This window comes from Miniopterus natalensis, chromosome 5, assembly GCF_054644295.1.
Source record: "Miniopterus natalensis isolate mMinNat1 chromosome 5, mMinNat1.hap1, whole genome shotgun sequence".
Classification (NCBI taxonomy): domain Eukaryota; kingdom Metazoa; phylum Chordata; class Mammalia; order Chiroptera; family Miniopteridae; genus Miniopterus; species Miniopterus natalensis.
Genome location: NC_142085.1, coordinates 61,752,717 through 61,775,047, shown reverse-complemented (window position 1 = coordinate 61,775,047; position 22,331 = coordinate 61,752,717). Strand labels below are relative to the sequence as shown.

At 40.4% G+C, this 22,331-nt stretch overlaps 1 protein-coding gene across 5 annotated transcripts in view; it reads right to left on the bottom strand.

Moving 5' to 3' along the window:
• Window positions 1-7,606: 7,606 nt before the first annotated feature.
• Window positions 7,607-22,331, bottom strand: part of DSE (dermatan sulfate epimerase) — a 90,495-nt gene continuing 75,770 nt past the window's right edge. For 4 of the 5 annotated variants that reach the window (XM_087817570.1, XM_087817571.1, XM_087817572.1 and 1 more), the window contains 4 exons: window positions 18,770-19,023; window positions 15,014-15,253; window positions 12,569-12,776; window positions 7,607-10,263 (listed from right to left, as the gene is read on the bottom strand). In XM_087817570.1, coding sequence (XP_087673696.1) covers window positions 8,508-10,263; window positions 12,569-12,776; window positions 15,014-15,253; window positions 18,770-19,023 — 2,458 coding nt within the window. In that variant the 3' untranslated portion in view covers window positions 7,607-8,507. Of the gene's footprint in view, window positions 10,264-12,568; window positions 12,777-15,013; window positions 15,254-18,769; window positions 19,024-22,331 lie in introns of those variants that run through there. The other variant, XM_087817574.1, reaches the window with a different exon arrangement.

Genomic DNA, 22,331 nt, shown 5'->3' with positions numbered 1-22,331 from the left:
TTCCTTCCATATAATGCTGGGGTTTAAAAAGCAATGCGATTTACAAGTGATCGTCTGAAAGACACATTAATTGTGAAGTGTTTTCTAGCCTCTTTTATATCTCCACGCCTGCTAATAATTATTGCAGCCAACTGTCTGATTTCTTTAGGAGAAGGTGATAAAGTAGGTTTATTTTATATAAGGTATTAGTAGGCCAATTGGAAGCATTATAGTTTTACAATGACTTCATTCATTTCAACTACATGAGAAACCACAAACATTTATGACTAAGGGCAAAGTCCGGAGAACAACACTGAATTAAGAGATGGACATGAAGGAATTAGTAAACAATTTGTTTTTATGTGTGTGAAGCTCTTCTATGATGAAAGAATCAAAGTTTGGGTGCAAGATGAGACTAGAAGCAGAAAGCAGAAGTCTGGCTTGGCACTGATGGTAACTTACGCCCTCTGTCAGCCATGCTGCAGATTCCAAACTGTGACAAACAGTTGTAATTTCTAACACGTGGGGATGTCCTTTAATCTATCTTATTTTTAAAAATCTACTGTGACAAAAACAATTTTTCTTGCTCTTTCCAGTTTTGTAAGATTAAAGGCAGGGCATTGTACTGAGACTAACAGTTTCTCATATAATTATGCTCATAATTAATAGTTTAAAGATTATAATGTGGCATGTTGAAAATTCCAAATAATTAAAAGCAAGTATTAAAACATTGTTTTATTTTGAACTTCATGCAATAGCTCATAGTAATTACTGGCTGTGTGTTTCTGGTCACATTTCTTAACCTCTCTGATCCTAGCTTCCTAATTTATAAGATAAGGGTGTAGATAGTATCTTCCTTACCGAATCGGTGTGCAGATGTGTGCAAAGTTCTTAAAATCTATAACCTCAGTAAGATGGCTATTATTATCATTGCTACTCAGAATGCTTTAGTACAATAATGGTGCAAATATGGACTGAGCAGTAGTTTCATGAACTTCAGCACTTTTTATAAAATAAGCCTAGCATGGGGGCTCTTTATATCCTATTTTTATATCCTATTTTTAAAACAAAGCTTATTTTACAGAATTATCAAATACTCTTTCATTCCCTACTTCTTCCTCTGGCATCCTAATTGCTCTTTTTAAATAAAAAAAAAATGACCTTCCCTCAGCAGTAAATTCACAAAGGTCCTCTCATCATCTATAAGGCTCTTAACACATCCATTGAGCAACACAGAAACTCTATTTAGAAGTGGAGAAAACATGCAGTCACTTATGTGAGATACCCCCCTTGCCAGAGTCTTTTTCAGAAAGTCCAGTGCACTCCGAGGTGCCAGGGTGTGGCCTGTGACTCCCCACGCGTGGAGGTGTGGCTGCAAAGCCAGCTGAATGACCAAGCCTCCCACATCGCTCGCTCACATCCCCTGCGCCCACGCCACGCTGTCCTGTTCTCTAGGAAGACAGCTGTGCTGATGGGGCCTTGCTTGTTGGATTGCACAATGTTGTGGACTCAAAAGGCATTGTCCCGGGTAATTGCTGAAGCTTAGCAACAATCTGTTGATGACTGTGGTTTACAACATCCCACGCAAATGGCGTGTTGTTTTAAGTTGTGCTCTGGCATCTGGGCTTTCTATCCCACTTGGGACCACCGTGGGTATAACAGCCACACAGCAACTGCAGGCGGACCTTGTCCACTTCTGCCTTTCTGATGTACCCTGCCTCAGAGATTGAATGTTAGGACCCCCACCGCCCAGAGGTGACAACACCGAAACAGCGCCAGGATCTAGCCGGAGCGTCTCTCAGGGCCAGAGTTCACAGCTATGTGGGAGGTTGGTGATGTTAGCTGGTGGCAAGAGTTGGAGCTTTACATGTAAGATCTTTGGGGACCACAGTCTTATGTGCTCTATTTATTTACTGTCAATTATCAAGTAGTTCTTGAATACCATGTTTGTGCAGAGACACAATCTCTGCCCTCGAGGAGTGTAGCCTACCGGGGAAGACAGATGGAGCAGTGCTGTTTATGTCACCGGCACCTTCTCAAGAGCGATGTTTTCATATGCAATTGTAATTTATATTTCAACTTCGATTTTTAAAAAGTTCTGTGAATTCACCTTTCCAAATAACCACATTTTCCTTTCTTCAGTCCTTTTTGTGTCCAGAACAGACACAATATATACAGTGCCCCAAGAATATCTCCTCAGAACTCTAACAAATAACAGATCCAGCCTTCTGTCAGTAAGACAAATTCCTTAGCCTGCTAAGAAATCAAGATTATCTGTGCAGGAAGTCAATAAATGGGATTTTCTTTTATTTTACCAGCTGTCTCTTATCCTGGACAAAGTAAAAACGTGGTAAACAACACAGGCTGGAAAGTGGAAAGCAGGCAAAATGAACTAGACGTTCCCCTCACACAGAAATATATCTTTTTATTACTGTTTCTCTGGAAGAAAAAGAAGGTGCCTAAACCGCTGAAAGCTTGTTCAGAAAACAACTCAAGTATATACTAAAATTACTTTTCATTGTTTAATTTGGAAAGTTCTGGTAGACTGAAATGTTTTAGAAACTGTTGCTTGAAGAAATTCTACTTTAAACTGAAGCCTCAAAGGCCCATCCCCAATCATGAGTGTTTCCTCTGGGACTCACACTGAGATCCCACGGTCTTTCCATGACAAAGCCTTCCCAACAGCTAACGTCCAGAGACATGCAAGAGGAGCGGCATTTTTACTTTACCCACTTAGAAGTTACTCCAACTGCCTGGGTTAATCCAAATACTCATATAATTGGTACTGTTTTTTTAAAAAAATTAAGTGGAGGGGGTACGGGGGACATCCCCTCCGACCCACCCTCTACCTTTCCAGGCTTGTTTCCACCACCCTCCATGACACACCCGGCCCTCCCACCACACCGGTCCAGGTGGAGTCCCTGCCCAGACAGGCAGGCTGAAATAAAAATGGCAGAAGATTTGGACAATTTCCTGTTTATTAAGGGAAAGCTAGGGTAATTGGGGCAGAGCCATGGCAGGCAACCATGTTCTTCTGTAGTGAGTGGGACTCAGAGACACGTACATCCTGAGGGCCCTAGATTTATCACCTTTTGACCAATATTCCTACAAAATATACATTCGGGTCACATGTTTGACCTGTGAGCTAGGCCTTAAAAATCCCCTCTCTAGACTTAGTTAAGGAGCTGGTTATCTCTTACTTAGATTATGAAAATAGTCCCCTAATCTCTTCTCCATTGGGTCCACCCTCGATGTTGAAGCTAAAGCTGCCTATCTAAAATGCAAATCTGACTATTTAAAAAGAAAATCCTGTCAAGGGGGCCTGGGGGCCTGGGGGAGAAAGGAGGCTGAAATGCAGCCGCAGAATGGGGTCGGAGCTGACAGAAACAAGCCTGTTCCCGGAGCAGGCACCTCTGAGAGGGGGCTGCACCTGAGTGGAGAATGGAGCCCCAGCAGGCGGGGGCCACTTGGACTCCAGCAGGCGAGGCTTTGACTCCCTGGAGAGAGCGAGAAGAGGGATTCTGAGTTCAAAACACGGCCCAGCTGAACAGAGGCCTCCAGCCCCCTTTCTGCACTGGCCTTGAGAACACAAGCTGTTAGGCCTATTAATCAACTCCTTCCTCCAGCCCCCTCTACCGAACCAACTAGGGAGGAGATCAGTGTTTCTCGCTGGTTAAAACTTCTCTGCCCGAGAGAAAACTCGATAGCAGACTTCTCAACATCAGAAACCAAAAGATCATGGAGTGTTACTTGCACAAATCTGAGGAAAAGTTATTTTCAACCTAGAATTGTTGGCTACGTGATCGATCAAGTGAAGGCGAGAATACAGGTATTGTCAGAAATGAAGGGAGGCAAAATATTTACTCCCCATGGAATCTCGGGGAGGACTTGTTCCAGCAAAACGAGGCATTGAGAAGAAAAAGGAAAGCATGGGACTCAGAAAACATCTTTACACGGAAAAGAGGTATAGAGAATCCTCAGGATGAAGGGGAAGATCTGAGGACAGCCAACATGCAAGGAGGGCTCGCCCCAGGAACTAGAACCACCAGATTACATAGGTGTGAGGAGATTCACACTTCAATGGAAAGTTTGGGGATAAAATGAGATTGCTTGACAACTAAGCAAATGAAAAAAAGAAATAATCACTAACTCTGAGGAAGTCAAGATTGTATGTGAAATAAGGTAGTACTCTACGTGGCTCACCTGTGAGTCATATTTGCGTAGTTATAACATGAATTCTGAATACTGACTTAACCAAAAATTATGATAGCTCTGTTAGAAGGTTGGGAATGAATGAAACAGGAATGAAGAGAGGAGATATGAATGAAAAGCCGCATCCTTTTCTTCATAGGTAGCAAATTTCAGACCTTCCCATAAACATGGACATAATAAATGCAACAGCTAAGGTCATCAGAAATTGTTATTCCTGGGAAGCATGAATCAAGAGAGAGAAGGTGTCACCGGACTGAAGGGGTCTGCTTGCCTGCGCGCGTCAAAGCCCAGTAAGACATGAACAGGAGTTTGCAGCCAAGAAAGTAAGAATTTACTAAGGAGATGGCTCCATTCCCGGAGTCACAGGTAGCTCTCATGCTCAAAGACCTGGCTCCCCCACGGCTTCCAGGGAATTAATGATACAGAGGAGGAAATCATTAATCATGGTGACTCATGGAGTTAGAGTTGTGGTCTCTACTGACTGGCTGGTGCTGGGCTAGCTAGGGGTAAATGATCATTGCATCTGGTCCCGATGTCAGCCCGGAGTTGCCCTGTTCAGTTTCACAAGGGATTGTTTGGTGGGATTGTTCTGCTTTCCTGGGTCTGGAGCTAAAACAATGGAGGCCAAGATATTACATTCAACTCTGTCTCAGTAGTAAATAGACCCAGGACCTTGTTCTCAAGACTACTGGATGTTGACCACAACCTCACTATCCTGAGGGCTTAATGATTAAGCAAAGGGAGAAGGTGGGTGAGTCAGGGTGCCAGGTGAGGCTAGTTTGAGTCAAAAGAAAAAAATTAAGTGGGCAGATTTTTAAAGATACAAGCCTGATAGTATGATTTTATTTTTCCAATCATGTATCTTTATAGCTTATATAAAAACAACAACAAAACACACTTCAAAACAGAGAGGGAAACTATACAGCCAAGAAAAATAACAGGAACATTATAATGTAATGTCTCGACTTCTATTCTTCATGTTGTGGTGACATGTCTTGTTTAGCAGAGTTTGAACCTGTCTATTAAATGATCCCAAGTTAAATATTTAGGCCATGTAGAGGAATGCATGACTTCTCTGTCATTGTGAGTACTTCATGGATGTTATGTAGCATACAGCAGATATCTAGCTGAAACATGACTGGTAAGTATGCCATCTTTGCCAGTAAGCTAAATAAGCAGCAGAAACTGACCTCTTCTCATCATGAACGTAGAGAGGAGCGAATCAAGCCAATGGGCTAAACACAGGGCAGGGAGTGGGAGAGGGGATAGCCCCCTTGCTCGAGCCTGTTTCCTCTTCTGCAGATTTTGGAGGCTCGATCAGATCACAAGTTCCTTTTTTAGCACTAAGCTTCAAGGTAGACCTTCACACACCTCCCTCACTCCTTTTATTTCCTGAATTAATCTCTGACACAGATGACCATATACTCTAGTTTTCCTAGGACAGTCTTAGTTTATGCCTGTTTGCTCTTCTTGTATTATTGTGTGTTACTTATTATTTTTTACCTACTTTTGCCTACCCCTGTACATTTCACAACTTGAATTCTCTTAAAAACCTGGTTTATAATTCCTTTGTGGGTGGTTTGTGAACTAAGAAGAATTTTTAAAAGACAGAGTAACAAGGTAAACTTTTCTTTTTAAAACATACTATTCCGTGAGCATAATATTCTGTTAAAACTATTTTCTAATAATCTTAGAACATTGGGTACTTTTAAAAAATTAGGAAAAATATTGTGGATTAATTCAATATTCTAGACAATAAATTCTAATTTAATATTAAAAGTCACAGAATGAGGTCTTCCTTCTGACTTTATTACCAATTATGACAGTGATCTCAAGAGAATGTTCTCTCGGCAGATAATAGGTCTCATCCATCATGATGGATGTTTATTACTTAATCAGTTACCAAAAGGGGAATATGTCCCTTCTGCAGCACAGGCGACCTCTGTATGCAAATGATTCCCAATTTTTCTTTAAGGCTGGGACTAAAAGTTCTGCCAATGCCCTGAACAACAGCTCACATATTATCCCATGAACTTGAAACACTCCTTTCATAGTGAGCAGCCCTGAAACAGATTCCATAATTGATTACTCAGTTACAAGGGAGATTTAACATCACTTGGTTTTCTGGAAGATACAAAGAGCCCCTTAATTGTAATAGAATATGCATGAGCCCTGATATAAAACATGTCTCTGTATGAAGAGCAGTTATTTGTTTCAGCATTATTTTTTACTCAACTGCTTAAGTCACTGCCTGTGGAAATTTCTTTTTAAGTGAAATAGATAAGAGGTCCACTAGAAGGGGAAAAAAACCCATTTAATTAATTTTGTTTTTAAAGATACATGACCACATTTTAAAAAAAATTTTTAAATGAATTTATCATCTGCCCCTAAGCTAGTGAAAACAAAAGGAAAGCTGGATTTGGCACTCACTCGCGCTTTTCATCTCTATTAGGGAGTGGGCCTGAGTGTGTGGATCTGAGATCAGGTTTGCTTGGTAGCCTCAAAGGGCCATTTCCCCAGTTTTTCAAAATTTGCTTTTGATCATTTCAGACAATTCATGCTTTTGAATGAGAAAGAGTGGAAGAGAGGAATGCTGGAATGGGGTTAAGTAAACGGAGAATCTGTCACATAAAGCAAGTTTAAATCCCAGTAACAGCATCCATGCAGGACAAACGGAAGCATTCTTCTTTTGAAAACATTATTCTTTTAAACGGTGTGTAATGACATCCTCCCTGGAGACCTTTTCCATGAAAGAAAAAAAAATACTTCCCCAGAAGTCATGTTCTAGATTCCAAGTATAATGAGTGAAGCACAGTTAAAAGTCAGACTTGTGTTTTCTTTATGTAAGAAGGTTCAAAACTAGAGCTGGAAAAGGTGCCCATGAGTTTCTCTGTGTTCCTGCTTTCTGTTATATGCTGGTACTTCCATGACCAAAAAGGAGAAAAAGAAAAGATCCTCGTTATGACTTCAGACATAGAAACCAGTGAACCTGTCCTTACTGTAAAATTTGAGCCATATGTGTTTTCGGGGGGAAATACAGACGACTCAGGTATGCTGAATGCAAGATAATTTACTCTTCAGTTCCTTGTCAGTATATCTTTTTCTTATCCTGAAATGTAAACCGTGGCATATGTTTCTAGTACTCTGTGCTGCTAACCTCCTGAGGACTCGATTAAAAATGAATAGGAACATTTTATGTTTTTGAAAGTATGGCATTACTCAAATATCAGAAGTTGGCTTTTGTTTGAAGTGTTTAAAATGTTGAAACAACAAACAGGTAAATAAGCAGAGAAATTACTTCTTTCAATTCAAACACTACTTTATAAGTTTCATTAACGCATGCCCGAATAAACATCTCTTCAAAGATTTCAAAATTGGTGCATGTTTTAAACGTAATGGAGCAAAAAGGACACTATTGAAAATCACAATTATGATGTTTATTAAACAAAATAAATTTAATGAAAAATTTTCTATTAAAAAACATAAGAATCATAGCCAAATTTTAGCTTCTCCATCTTCTTTGGTATTGAAATCAACGTTCAGGATATAAAATATTTTATTTTGAAGTTTAGTCAGCGGGTCTACAACAATTTTCCATATAAAGAAAGTAGAAAATCAAGTTATTTGTAACTGTCTTATTTGTTGAACCACCAGTGGATGCATAGGAGCAATAATCAGTTATGTGTGGAGACCGACATTATCAAGCAAATAGTCATTCGTAGATATATGTATTCACCAGAAATATATTTTAAGTTTTTAACGGTTTTTCTGCCATCATTTTACCGTGTTATCTGAATAGTAATTCAATACACAGGTGCTGTTATCACTTAACTAACAAACTACTCTCCCAGGAAGCTGACCACCACACCAGGCCTTGGCAAAAATGGCTACACCATTTTTAAAAAAAATCCATATTTCTCAGAATTGTGTGCTTCAGTCTTTTTATAAAATAGTATCTGAAGATTGCTAACAGCATTAAGTTAATATTAATAAAATCCAATTCTAAGTCTTTTTTGTTTCTTAAATATTACTTAAAACCGGACTTTTGGTTTCTTCTAATAGTAGTATAACAGGGACTTGTAATTAGTCAAGCCAAATACTTCCAGAAACATCATGTGACAACCAAGCTACCTTTGACAAATTCTTTGCCTGTTCTGACTCTGATTTCTCCATGCCCTTGCCTTCTTGTGTGAGGGTATCTCCCCCTTAATTTGTTAAAATGAATATGAGAAAAAAAATCCAGTAACAAACTAGGGCGACTTGGTTTTTGCATAGATTTGTGACCGCAAATGATCCGGCGACCGAGCGCTTCAGTGCTAACACTGCGACTGGGAACAAGAAGAATACAACCACAGTAAAACACAGCTGTCTACCAGGAGGACTGCGTAAAGACATCTTTGGCCATGCAGGCTCTGGGCCCTCTGGAAATAAGTCAGTTGCATTGCCAACATGACAAAGAAAATAGCAATGTTCAGGATCAGGAAGAGTCTGGTGTAGGATGCAGACAGTGCCGGAGCTTTGCTGTGCATAGTGGTCACCATCCGCGCCTGCCCAAACCGGCCTTTCATCGGGCCACTGTTTTTGTGTTTCTCATATGTTACGTCTGCAAAATCTAAAAGGTCTTTCATTTCTTCATCTTCATCTATGGGCTGTTCTTTCTGTGCCAAAATCTGAGCTTTCTGCCGAATCTTTTTCTCGTTGACTTCGATCTGTGCAAAAATATCAGGGACGGCGTCCACGAATTTATAGCGTTTGCCTGCCCTTCGGTTTTTCTTCGACTTGCTCTGCTGCTGCTGCCGCGATATGGCAAAAATCCGGTCGATGGCCTCCTCAGTCTGCCTCTTGTCTGAAAACCTCAGCAGGCGCTCGGCAGTCTTCCTGAAGCCCGCCGTGTTCCGAACCCGGGACAGGATCTGCTTCTCCAGCAGCTGGAAGACCGGCTTAAAATGCTGCAGGCTCCGTTCCACGACGGCGGCGTAGTCCTTCACCTCCGGCACGCTGCTGCTCCTGACGGCCGAGCTCCGGTCAAACAGGATTTTCTGACGATCCGCAATGACCTGGGCAAAGGCAGGCTGCCCCGTGCTCTCCCCTGTCCACAGGTAGATGGCATAAGCGTGCTCTCTGGTGGCGATGAACACATCCAGTTGCTGAGGGTCCCCGTGGATGCTGAAGCTCTGAACATCCACCGACGGCCCTATGAAGAGGTAAGCTGCCCTGGTGACGGGGCTTCGGAGGTGCATGGTGACATTCACATAGTTTGTCCCGTTGTAGGGATAGCCCCGAGGGTACGTCACTGAAGCAAACGTTGCTCTCTCACTGTAGCCGGTGTCATCCATCCAGTACATCTTATAGAGGCCATCTCGCTGCCTGATGAAGGCCCCGTGGACGCCATCTACCACCGTCTCCTCGAAAGGGACGTCCACGTTGTGGAAGAAGCTCGTCGCCGTCTCCAGGAGGCTCTCCTCCCCCAGGTGCACTTCATCCACGAGGAGGAGAAGCTGCGGCTGCAGGAGCAGCAGATTTCTCTGGACGTTCTTCAGGCCCAGCTGGGGGTTATAAGCTCCCACCCCTTCTCCGCGGATGAAAACCACCCCGTTTTTTTCCACTGCTGCGACCACTCTCCCCTGACAGCTAGCTGCCAGGTCATGCTTATATTTCGACCATTTTGAGGAGCAGTCTTCTGTGACCTGGCCCTCCCAGGGAGAAAAGCAGCTCTTTGACACAGCTGGGGAAAACATCAAGACGTTGTTGAAAAAGGTGTACTTTGGCCCGTAGAGAGCCTCGGTAATGAAAGGCACACCGTTGGGAGCAAAAGTAAATGAGTTCTGGTCAGGATGTTCATGCCCTGCGTTAAAATTTCTCCATCCTTTGATCCAATCTTTGTATTTGTTTCTGTGGACAATGTCATATATTGCACGTCCCCCAAGTTTTCCTGACTTGAAGGAGAGAAAAGACCTATTGATTTCCGCAGGCAGTGCACTCCCATAAGTCACAACACCCCAGTCTTCAAAATAATGCAATGTTGGGGTGTCGAAATCTGGAGGAGGGACAGATTTCAAGCTGGCATCATACCTGAAAGAATTAAAAAAAATTAATTGGCTTTCTGGTGGAAGTAAAAATAACACATCAGAACACACAAACGCTACCCAGGGCACTGGCAGTGTAGACTGTAGCAGGGACATTTCTGAGGGTACCCAGGGATGACCAGATTGCGCAGGTGAAAGGGAGAGGAGAGTATCTTTACAACGTGCGATCCTTGGATTTGAGCCTGAAGACATTACTGCTGCTAATGACTATTTAATGACTATTTGAACCTTCCTCATTTGACAATGTCAGAGTTGCCATCCAAATGACTCGGGCTCGTGCAGCGTAGAATGAAACACTTCATCCAGACCTCTAATTCGAGGGGCTCCTATTCTAGGGAACCCTGTGTTAGGATATAGAATCTAACAAGACTTGAGTTGCAATGAAATATTGTTCTACAATAAATGGTATTATTAAAGTTTGGCAGACTACTTTTTACCCTCTAAAAATTAATTTAAATAGAGTTCAACTTCATATACTAGATAAAATTTACTTTGAATGTCACATCTGAGAGTATAAATGGATGACATTCAGGAAACTATTAATACTCGGGGATTTCTAATTGTGGCTACCACTGCACTGCCCAGATCTAAAGGTTTTGTTTTAATCTACAGATGATGTCATACATTTTGGACAATAATTGGCCTCTTATTTCTCCCCCCCCTTTTTAAAAACATATCTTTATTGATTTCAGAGAGAGGAAGGGAGAGGGAGAGAGAGAAACACTTTATCCCATCAATGATGAGACAGTCATTGATCGGTTGCATCCTGCATGCCCCTGACTAGGGATCGAGCCCGCAACCCGGGCATGTGCCCTGACCCGGAATCAAACTGTGATCTCCTGGACCCTAGGTCGATGCTCAACCGCTGAGCCATGCCTGGCCAGGTCTCTTATTTCCATTTAGGATAAATGTTTATTATCAAAGGCATTAAAAAATTAACGTTAACCTTCCAAGTGATTAAAAATACAAGGCTTCACTCTGAATGGCCACAAAAATAATAATAAATGTGACTGTTTGATCTGATGATTTGAAATATCAGCCTTGACAGGTTCACATAATTTCCTGCTCAAGGGAAGAAAGGCAGACCTGTGTGATTCGCTCTGGGATACTTTGTTCTAAAGTGAATCAGCCACTTAGGGTAGAGTTTGTCTTATTGGTGTTAGATTGTGGCTGTTTCATCTGTTGTTCTAGAGACTCAGGTTCAGAACATCAGAAAATGTGTCTCTCCTGAAGTCTAGTATAATAATGTTGGCTTCGTTTTATGACTTAACAAATCCAGATACAAGCTGAAGCTTCCGTCCTTCTCGCAGTTTTTGGTCAGTTTGCATACTCCTATTAGGCAGATTTTAAACCAAGTCAGATTTAGCATTAATCTGACTCATACCCAGCTTTATAGAACCTTCTTGCTGGCTTATTTATGGGTAAGTGAAAATGCAATTAAATAACTACTTTATTCCCTTAAAAAGAAACAAGAATGGTTGCATATTAAAATATTTAGTTCACCTGTGAATATAGTTTTTAAAAATGCCGGTTAAACTGTAGACAGTTACCTCTTTTCTAGTGTTATTTTCCTCTTAATTGTTTAAATTTTTAAAAATAACAAAGGGAAACAATCAAACCACAGAAGCTTATTTTGGAGTTGAATACAGATGTCAAAAGCTTGAAAAGACATCAGAGATTAAATTATCAACTAGTTCCCTGTAATTTTAATTTTAATTTATTGGATGCCAACAATATATTTGGCAGTACTTTAAAAAGGAGATGCTTGTTCTCTTTCTGAGCTTAAAAGATTAAGGCAAAAAAAATTACATGGTTCTTTTATTATCAAAGTGAAACTGTCAAATACTATCAAACACTTTTAAATAGTTTTGAAAATTTAGCAACAGCTTTGCTATTAGAAGATTATAATGCTCCACTTGCCAAAACAAAACAAAAAATAATTTACTACTTTTTTTGGGGTGTGATTATCAGAATAACCCAGTCTCATGTTTATGGTTTTCTCTTTATGCAATTTCAAAAATGATGTAAATCAAAACTTGCGTATCTATGAAACAGTGTGAGCCTAGCACATCTCTAACGTAAGAAAACGCCAAACTGCAAACAGTAGTCAGATTTAAGTGTAAGGAAATGTTTCTAATAGAGTTTCAAACCTTGTGATACAAACTGAAGCTGCAAGTACTTAGATGGCATAAAGTGCTCTGGGTTAGGTTTTCTCTTAAGGCAAGAAACTAGCACACTATACCATGCCGCTGGGTACAATTTCTTCTCACAGCCCGCGCAACGTGTCATACCAGAGAAATTCCGTGTGGAGAGTGCACCAGCGCTGCCCCTTGGAGGGGGTCCCTGGGCCTTCCACCACACGGTTCTTCCTGATCTGGTCAGCCAGCCAGTTACCGCTGCCGTTACGCATGACAAACTTATCCAGGAACACTAACTGGCTTTCTGGGCCATAAAACCAGTTGTAATTTGAATCTGCGATGGCCACAGTTCTTTGAAACCCTGGGGAAAGAAGTTGGACAGAACTAAGATAAGTTTAAACCTGCATAGTCCCACAAAGGTCTAAACAATGATTCTCAATCCTGCCTGTAAATTAGAATCAATTGTGTATCTTGGATAAAACTAACAAACAAAACCACAATGCCCACACTCCGCCCCAGATCAATTCATCAGAATCCCTCTGAAGGTCTCACAAATCTTGTGCATGAGTTTGCATTTGTTATGTGGCAACTTGTCACTGGTGATGAAAATGCCACAACGACTAGCGACATATATTGCCCACCTTCCTTGTTTTCCAGGGTCCATGCTATGTGCAATTATGTTTGCATAGATATATATACACTACCCTCGTGTGTATGGCGAGTTCCTGAACCTCAAGTGAGCACTAGCTCTCCCACCGGCTCATCCCATATCCTACACCAAAATAGTAACATAAATGCCTCAATGTGGCCTCCAATCAAGTGGAAGTTATAAGGTTTAGGGGAGAAACTGAGTTCCTAGAGGAAGAAAACATAACAATTCCCACAGAAGATCCTTCCAGTATGTATTGCTGGAAGTTAAAGAAAAGAGGGGAAATGGCAAAGATCATACCGAAATGGGTCAGAAAAAGAAAAGCAGGGAAAATGTTGAAATAGACTGACTTAACACAGAGTCCCTTCTAAATGTTACCATGACTGTATTTCCAAGATTTTCTTCCAGCTAGTTTTTGCTTCCAGCAGTCTAGTAAATGCTCTTCTAAATAAATCCTATTATAAAATGTGATTTTTGGAATCTTCTACTAATCTGTGAGTTCCCTGAAAGCAGATGATATGTTTTGTTCCTCTCTCAGTCCCTGGCAGGGCACATACGTATTCAAGAAAAGTTTGTTAAATTAACCAACACAAATATCTGAATCCTCTTCTTAGAGGTTCCTACTGTCTTTTCTAGCTTAAGAAGTAGCCACATACACAGCTCACAGCAGACCCCAGCCCTGCTGTGGTTGGCTGTCAGATCTCAGCTCAAACTACAAAACAGAGACCATTAGTGGTCCCTTACTACAGATGGCCTTTGGTTGTCAACATAAACTACGAAATAGGTTTCTCTCTGGTATGTCTAAGAAGAAGCAATAAAACCAAGAGAGTCCTGAATGTAAGTCTAAACTAAATCTTAATATGATTCTTTTGCTCTCTATATTTTTTGGAAAATTAACCCAATAATGGAGATTCTATCCAATCCATGCTTACAACCACAGCAGAAAGATTTAAATAACTGAATTTTTTACTGTAATTCTAGAATCACCATCTAAAACCTGCATTTCACTGGGGGGAAAAGCCCATTCTGATGAAAAACTACCTCCTAAACGTTTTCTAATATCTTAGTCCCGTTTAGAAATTAGGAGAGTTACAAGGCTCTCCCAGAAAGAAATCAGTTCTTTAATAACTTATTTAATAAATCACATGTAACTTTTTTTTGAGCCAGTTCTCTTGGAAGACTAAGCTATACAGCAACAAGAGATTAGTTTTATAGAAATTCATTTTTTGGTTATTTTCATATATTTTATACTACTTATTTCAATAAAATATTTAAAGAAGATACTAAAGCTCCAACTTAAATATGTAATCTTTCATTCTGAGTAATATCTATATAGTTTGGGAGAAAAAATTATAAACTAAAAACCAAAACAGGATCGATCAGGGATCACACATAGAGGAAAATTAACGTGTAATCATAAATGCTTATATTCTGTTTAGATTCATGAAAATGAATTTGTGTATGTATGCAAGTTTTACATATACAAAAATAACAGTTCTGTGGAGACCACAAATTATATCTGATCCATCATGCTCCAAGTCTTACAATACCTAAATCACAAATCCTCACATTAGCTTCCAAGATGCTCTGGCTCTGTAACTCTTTTTTTTTTTTAAATATATCTTTATTGATTTCAGAGAGAGGAAAGGAGAGGGAGAGAGAGAGATAGAAACATCAATGATGAGAGAGTCATTGATTGAGCCTGCAACCTGGGCATGTGCCCTGACCGGGAATCGAACCCTGATCGCGTGGAGCCCAGGTCGATGCTCAACCGCTGAGCCACGCCCGGCCGGGCTGGCTCTATAACTCTTACATTGAATTCTACTTTGATATTTTTTAAATCCCTTCAATCGCAATATGGCTCAAGCTCCACATTTCTCTGGCCCGTTTTCATAATCAGGAAAAATTACAAGAGTTAATGTTGACCCACTTGTGATTCCTCACTATACCTGGTAGGATGGTTCTGTACATAAAAGCAAAGTGTTGCTTAAGCCACGGATGGCCGAAGTGGTTGATGTCAAAGTGCCTCTGAACGAGGAACAGATACTGGAAGAGTGATCGAGTGGTGTAGCTGCCGTACGCAACCCCTTCATAGAGGGAGCCGTCCGTCACCTCTCTGAGCAAGACCAGAGACTTCTCCATGATGGTCAGCACTTGCTTGGTCCACAAGTAGGCCTCTTGAAGATACCCTGAGGGGTGAAAACACGAGGAAACAATGACTAAGGCTGTAACAAAACAGAAACAAAAATATGGCCAAATAAATCCCTCTGAGTTATCTGACTAGCTGATAGTACAAACTGCATTTCGCAAAACTCTTATCAACGTTATACAAAACATCCTGCTAATCCAGGTTCGTGATGGGTACATGGTGTAAGTTAAGAAGTTCTTGAATACAGGTCATTTATTAATTAGATGAAGGGAGACCTTTAAGAGAGTGTCAGTAGTTTTCCAATCTTTAATAAACTGAAACCACATCACATCCAAGATCATAACTTGCACATAACTTTACATCTGCAGGAAAAGATCAGTATATTGAGCCTCTTAATTTAATTTTCCTAAAAACTACTACTTGAAAATATTTTGTGAAGTTTATTACTGTATAAAACTTTCACCATTATCTCATAGGATTTGTAATAAGCTGCAAATACTATAAAGGCTAAACGGGCAGTCTTTAATCTGTTCTATCATTAGAAAACAATTTCTCATGGTTTTTTTTTTTGGTGTGTTTTTAGATTCCTGCAAAGGCAGCACGATGGGGTGAAGAGACGTCTGGAATAGCAACTTAAGGGCAAAAAAAACCAAACCAGCTGGGAGTCCAGAATCAGCCAAGAATGAACTACATGGTTTAGTTCAAGCATTTCAACTTGTCACATTCTTCAATCTCCTCAACTGAAAAATCAAGGCCTAAAAACTATTAAAAAAATCTTTACAACATATATGCTAGCTTTCTATAATTCTTGTGAGACTAGCATTTAAGTAATAAGAACAACTCCTCACATTTTTATAACATTTGCAATTTACACAGCACCGAACATAATCTTACTTAATCCTTTTAACAACTCGATTATGCATTATTACTCCGAAGTTACAGAAAGGGTGACTGTTCAAGACCTCTGGCACATGACTGAAAACGAACAGCACTTTGATCTGAGCTCAGGTCTTGAGATTTGAGGTTTGTTTTCTGGTATTTAAAACACACAACCCCTGAGGATAAAATTAAGCTCACTGCCTCCTAACATGGGTGGAGTCTTACTGCTTCGCTCCCCAGGTGTGTGTGTGACCACCGTGCTGAACACTCCATCACGGTCTACTAGGTGTGCTGGATATGGGGCTCCCAGAGGCCCAGGTACCACATGCCCAGCCTAAATCCAAGGTCCCAGGCTAAGTAAGTCCCCGCTCCCATCTCATGTGGAAACACTGTTCTCAGGCTTGGCTGAGCAGAGGTGACTGTTAATTGTTCCCTGGATCCGCCTTCCATCCAGCTCCACACCTGACATGCCCGTCTTCTGGATACTTTTTAATTTCCATTTCCGATCAAACTGTTAGGGTTTAAAATTCCAACCATATTCATCTTTTCTCTCTCTGTGTCCTTCATCTGCAACCGGGCACCAATGTGACTAATGCCTAAAACCAGGCCTGTTACTCACTGCTCCCTGGATATCACATTGCCTGCTTTTCCTTGTTTTTTCCTTATAACAACCCTGTTCAGAAGACACGAGGCCATGTCCTCCAACACACTGTGTAAATTTCAAGTCTGTCATATGACGTACCAATGCTTTATTGATGCTATGTTTCCACCATCCACGTACCTCACCTAGAATGTTCCTCGTCAATTTCCCTTACCATATCCTATCCATCCTTCAGAGTTCCACGAACCGTCTCCAATTCACCTAAAGAACATTGTTCTTTTGAATTCAAACTTAATACACTCCTGATATGTAACTGGAAGTTCATGGTACCTCTTATTTCATTCCCCGGTGCTATAACTATTGGGTAATCATTTGAACATTTCATGTCTCTCTTCTTTCCAACTGCTTACACTTGATCTGTGTTCTCTGTGCATCAAGCCTTAGACAAGGTTTAGCAAAACAGACAGAAAAATTCTAATTCTCCCACTTTTGAGATTTTATGTGAGTCCAGTGGAACTAGAGGTGTGCTCTAAGCTACCTCAGTCAGTACTAACAGGCTGGTCTGGAGAACATGGAATGTTGAAACAGCCTGGTCAAAGTAGCTCCTAAAGTTGGAGAGAGTACACCAAGAAAGTGAGACTACAAGCCTAACTGAGATGTGCAGAACCAGAGATTTCACCCCTTTTTCTACCCAGTCTTCTCATAAATAACTTTAATCAGAAAATAAATACATATGAAAACTCCTGCCAGAGGAGAAGTACAAATTTTGCTACCATTTGAACCAGTTACAGACCTTGGGATTAAATTTTGATTTTGTGAGAGTAGGGGGAAAAGAAAGCTAGGATGAAAAGTCACCCTCTTAATTAAGCTTTCCTTATTGCTATAAATTGAATTTCTATTCCCAAAGAGGCAACAAAATATAGTGAAAAGAGAGTGGCCTCTGAATTTGACCAAAAGTGGGACTAAATCCCAGCTATCTTACATGTTTGATGTGAGAATTCGATGAAATATGGACAAGAATCAGCACGTCATATGCTCAATTCATGTTACTTAATTTTCCTCTAAGATCTAATTAAAAGTAATGGTTGGCTGATGTGACAAGGTGAGGAAGTTAGACTTGAGAAAATATAATGCTGGATAATCCACAAAATGCTTATTTAATTCTTATGGGGAATATAACCAAACGTTAAATTCTTTTAGATTTGCCAGTTCCAAGTATATACCTAATAGCCTAAAAATTCACTGTGATCTTAGAGCTGCTTTTTTTTTGTTGTTTTTTTAATCCTCACCTGAGGATCTTTTTTCCATTGCTTTTGAGAGAGTGGATGGAAGGGAGGGAGAGAGAAAGAGAGAGAGAGAAACATCGATGTGAGAGACACATCGATTGGCTGCTTCCTACTCTGGCACCAACAGGGCCCGGGGATTGAGCCTGAAGCTGAGGTACGTGCCCTTGACATGCCCTCGACAGGAATCTAAGACCTTTTAGTCCTTGGGCCGACGCTCTAACCATTGAGCCAAGCTGGCTAGGTCAAAAGTTGGTTTTCTTAAATGCAATCTTACTTAGTAATTTATAGACTTCCACAGGAGTTGTAATTAAGTCAGAATTATAAGAACAGAGAAAATGTAATAGCAATTAGGTTATACATTAAGGCAAAGTAGCTATACAATCCACAAAATTCACTTCCAAACTTAAATAATCTGTGCAAGGAACATTCATTTCAAAAAAGAAATCATCCGTTTAGCTTTTAAAAACTCCATTTATCCAGCTGGCTGTCTTCGCTGTCAAAATTCTCTAGAAAAATCAATATTTACCACTGACCCTGTGCTATAAGAATATGGCTTGGGACAATCAAAAAGCCATAATTAAATAACCTTCATGCTACTATAACTGGCAGAAATGAAGAAAGAGATGTCTTTCAGTTCTCTAAGAGCTGCCCTAGGTATTACTTCATCTCATAGGCCTAGTTAGGATCAAGTAGGAACCTGTACTAAGACTAGTTATAAAAATGCTTTGCTCTCAACATGGCAACCACAACTCGCGCGGCCTGGGCATCTCTCAGCTGTGTCCACACGCACCTTGAGTCATCAGAACCAAGCTCCCTGTGAGCAGAGCCATGCAGTTGGTGGGCTGATGGTTGTGCAGGTACTGAAACCCCCATCCCCTCCGGTACGAGGTTTCGTACATATATCCCGAGGCATTGGCAATCACTTCAAGAAACTTCTCCTGCTGCGTCTTGCTCAGGTAGTTGTACAAGAAGTCATAGGCAGTGGCAAAACCAACCAGGGAGTGAGCGAGCGGGACTTCATCCCAGGGAGCGTCTTTCACCAGCCTGGAAAGGAAAATAAGCCAGGTAAACGAGTGCAGCAAGGCTCACGCCTTCACCACGCGCTGTAAGCGTCTGTTACTCAGCACGGAAGGCCACAGCCGGAGATATAATCCAAGAGGTTTAATGGCACAGAACTGACTTCCCTCTACATTAGACACAAGCAGAAAGCTTAATGTGAAAATTACAAAATTAACACTTTTCTCTCTCAGGCTTCCGGCAACATGAAGATGGTGGAATTTTTACTTTTGATTTTTTCCCTCTTGATGAGAGGTTAGTCGAATATATCCAAAGAGATGCGAAGCACATACCATGTAGTAGCAAGGCAAATTCTGTGGCATACCCGTTGAGCTGGTGCCCGCCTTCCCTTTCCACCTGCATACGAGGCCCTGTTCTCATGGCTGCCTTGCTACAACGGCCGAACATGTCAAACCCTCTTCCTTCCCAGAGGCTGGCCAAGGGGAAGGCAGTGTGGTCTACGGGTTATGGCTTCTCAATTGGGACAGACCCGCTGGGTCAACACTGTGATGCAGACTGGCTAAAAAGCCGAAGTAAATGAGTGAAATGAACTGATTGTATTTCCACATCTCATTCTTCCCATGAAATAAACTGCACTGCCTTTAACATCCTTGGAGTAACTTTCAGAGAAGCCTAAAAACTGATCTGTGAAGTATTAAACTATCATTTTTCTAGGAAGCCAAATTTCTGCTCAACTTGCTACATTATTCGGCAAGTGTTTTAATAGTGTGCGGCCTGCGTTAAACAGGAAGCTAAGGAGGATCTTTCACAGTCACAATGCGATGGAATTATCCAGGAAACCCTCCCCATCTGTTCAGGATGTATTTGAGTAATCCCTACCAGGGGGAAACAAATGCAGAGTGTGCCGTTCTTGTGGGAGGTGGAAGAAAGCTCTCAGCTAGGGATTAAACTAAAGCTTAACATTTCTGTGCCAGGAGCCTCCTTTGGCACTTTAGTGAAGTGCTAGCCTCTTTCTCAGGATGTTTGAAAATTCATAAGCTAAATACAAAGGGATATGAGGAAATCTCTTACTTTGAAATGTTATTAAAACTTACTTTGAAACGTAATTATTAAAACAGATATTTTTTACAATTGTGATATGTGCTTCTACATTAAATAACAAGATTTGACAGCAAGGATAGTAACTACCTTAATTTATAAGTAGTGATGATGAGCACAAATAATATTTTGAGTGTCTATAGTAACCGTATGTGGTATGAACATATCGGTGATCTCTATCTGCGACAAAGTTACAGGTTGATGCAATATTTCCCCCATACAAAACTCCACAGGCCCCAAGTAAGAAAACTTAAAAACGCCTGAGAGATGACTTCTTCTGGACTATTCTCCCCTTAGGAGTTTATATTAAAGAACTGATCCTAGTGAGGCCTTGTCTGGTTACCCTGTGAGAATTTCAACATCACTCCCTAAACAATCTCTCACTTCCCTTCCTCACTTTTTGTTCCTTGTACTATAAATATGTACGAGTATGTACGTGTATATGTATATATATGTGTTACTGTGATTCCTTACTGGGATTTAAGTTCTGCAACAGCAGGGTTATCTTCCCTGCTCTGTTGTATTCACTATTGGATCCTAAATCCTACAAGAGAGTCTGGCACATAGTAGACTCTCAATAAATATTTTTGTTAAAAGAAAGAAATGAAGGAACAAGCTTATAAAACTAGGCCACACAGTTGACACTGAATATGCAATCATAATGAACTCAGGGATCTGGAGGAAACCCTTGGCATTTCGGAATAATATCACTGTTTGGTTAGCTGTGCTGGTGATACAGACTGATGCTAAAGTGACTAAGGTTGATGGCTTTCTTAACCACTTGGTCAAGGACAAAGCCGCTTTGCTGGCCAGCTTGCCAGTATGTGCACAGGTTGTAAGCAGACTGTGAAGAGTGTGAATTAATTCCCTACTTCCAAGGGAAAAAAATAATAATTCATACTGTGAGCTCACTGCCAGGGATTTGGGAACAGTCTCCACTGACTCATGGTGACTGGTAGGCCAGGCAGAGAATCCAAGTCATTCATTTCCCAGCTCTGTGTCTTTATAGCATGTCATACTGCATCTATAAATGACAGCATATATACCTTGCCACGATAGAGCTGACATCAATGACCTGTGACCATCTACCAAACCCTGACACGTCTGATTAACCAATGAACTTGTTTTTATAGATAATAGGACATTTAATATAATTCTCATTCTTCAGGAAATATTATGCAATTTCTGTGAAAATGGCTAACCTCCCACTTATTCCAAGCAGTTTTTAATTCAATAAAATACTAGCACAAATATAAAAACAGTTCATGGTACCTCTGGGTTCATCACTACTAAATCATTATGAAATCTGGCCTGTAATAGCTATATTCCTAAAAGGTTATCTAAATTCTTTACCAATAAAATCTTACCCCGCATCAGATACAAAGTGCAATACTAGAAGAAAGAGAGCATATTTTACTGTCATGGAAACCAAAGGAAATTTGTTTCTAGCTCATGGATGGCAGCAAAGAAACTATCTTGCATAATGTGATTCTGACTAATGGTTAATCAACTTACTACTGGAAAGGCTGGTTAAATGAGGGATCATAAAAAAATGAGACAAGTATTAATTTATGAACTTGTTTTGGCTTAAAATACCTACATGTACATACACATTCACCAACATTTTGAAGGTGACCTAAATGCCTTTCTTTGAATATGGGTTTACAGATTGGAGTTGCATTGTTCCTTCCTGTAGATAACACATCATCACAATTTCTAGCTTTGTTTTCTCTATAATATAGGAATTAAAGATACTTGTGGTAGATGGTAGAATTCTCCTAGATTTTTACGAATTCTCCCCTAAATTTTTACAAGTCTCATCCACACTAAATTATGACAGCAACATTTTGCACTAAGTTGTTCCAAAGCATTGAAGTTTGTTGTAAAAACATTAATTCTTTTTATTTTTAAATTCACACTTAATACTGTTTACATAAAAGTATTAAAATTGTGTAATTACAGGTATTAGTGAATCTGGCATCAATTGATTTGAGAACAAATACAATTGACATTTGCTAAGCACATAACTCTACTGGGTGGGAACAAAAATGAATGGACAACCAGCCTTGACACCTCCCAGCACCCCATGAGAGCGCTAGGTTACATGAGGAATGGAGGTTAATTTCATTGGCAAGTCAGTTAAGAGGAGGTTCGTTAGGAAAACTTTAGTGTATTCCTCTTTTTATAAGCTACACTTTCTCCCCTTAGAGAGATGTTCTTAAAGTAAGGTCCATGGA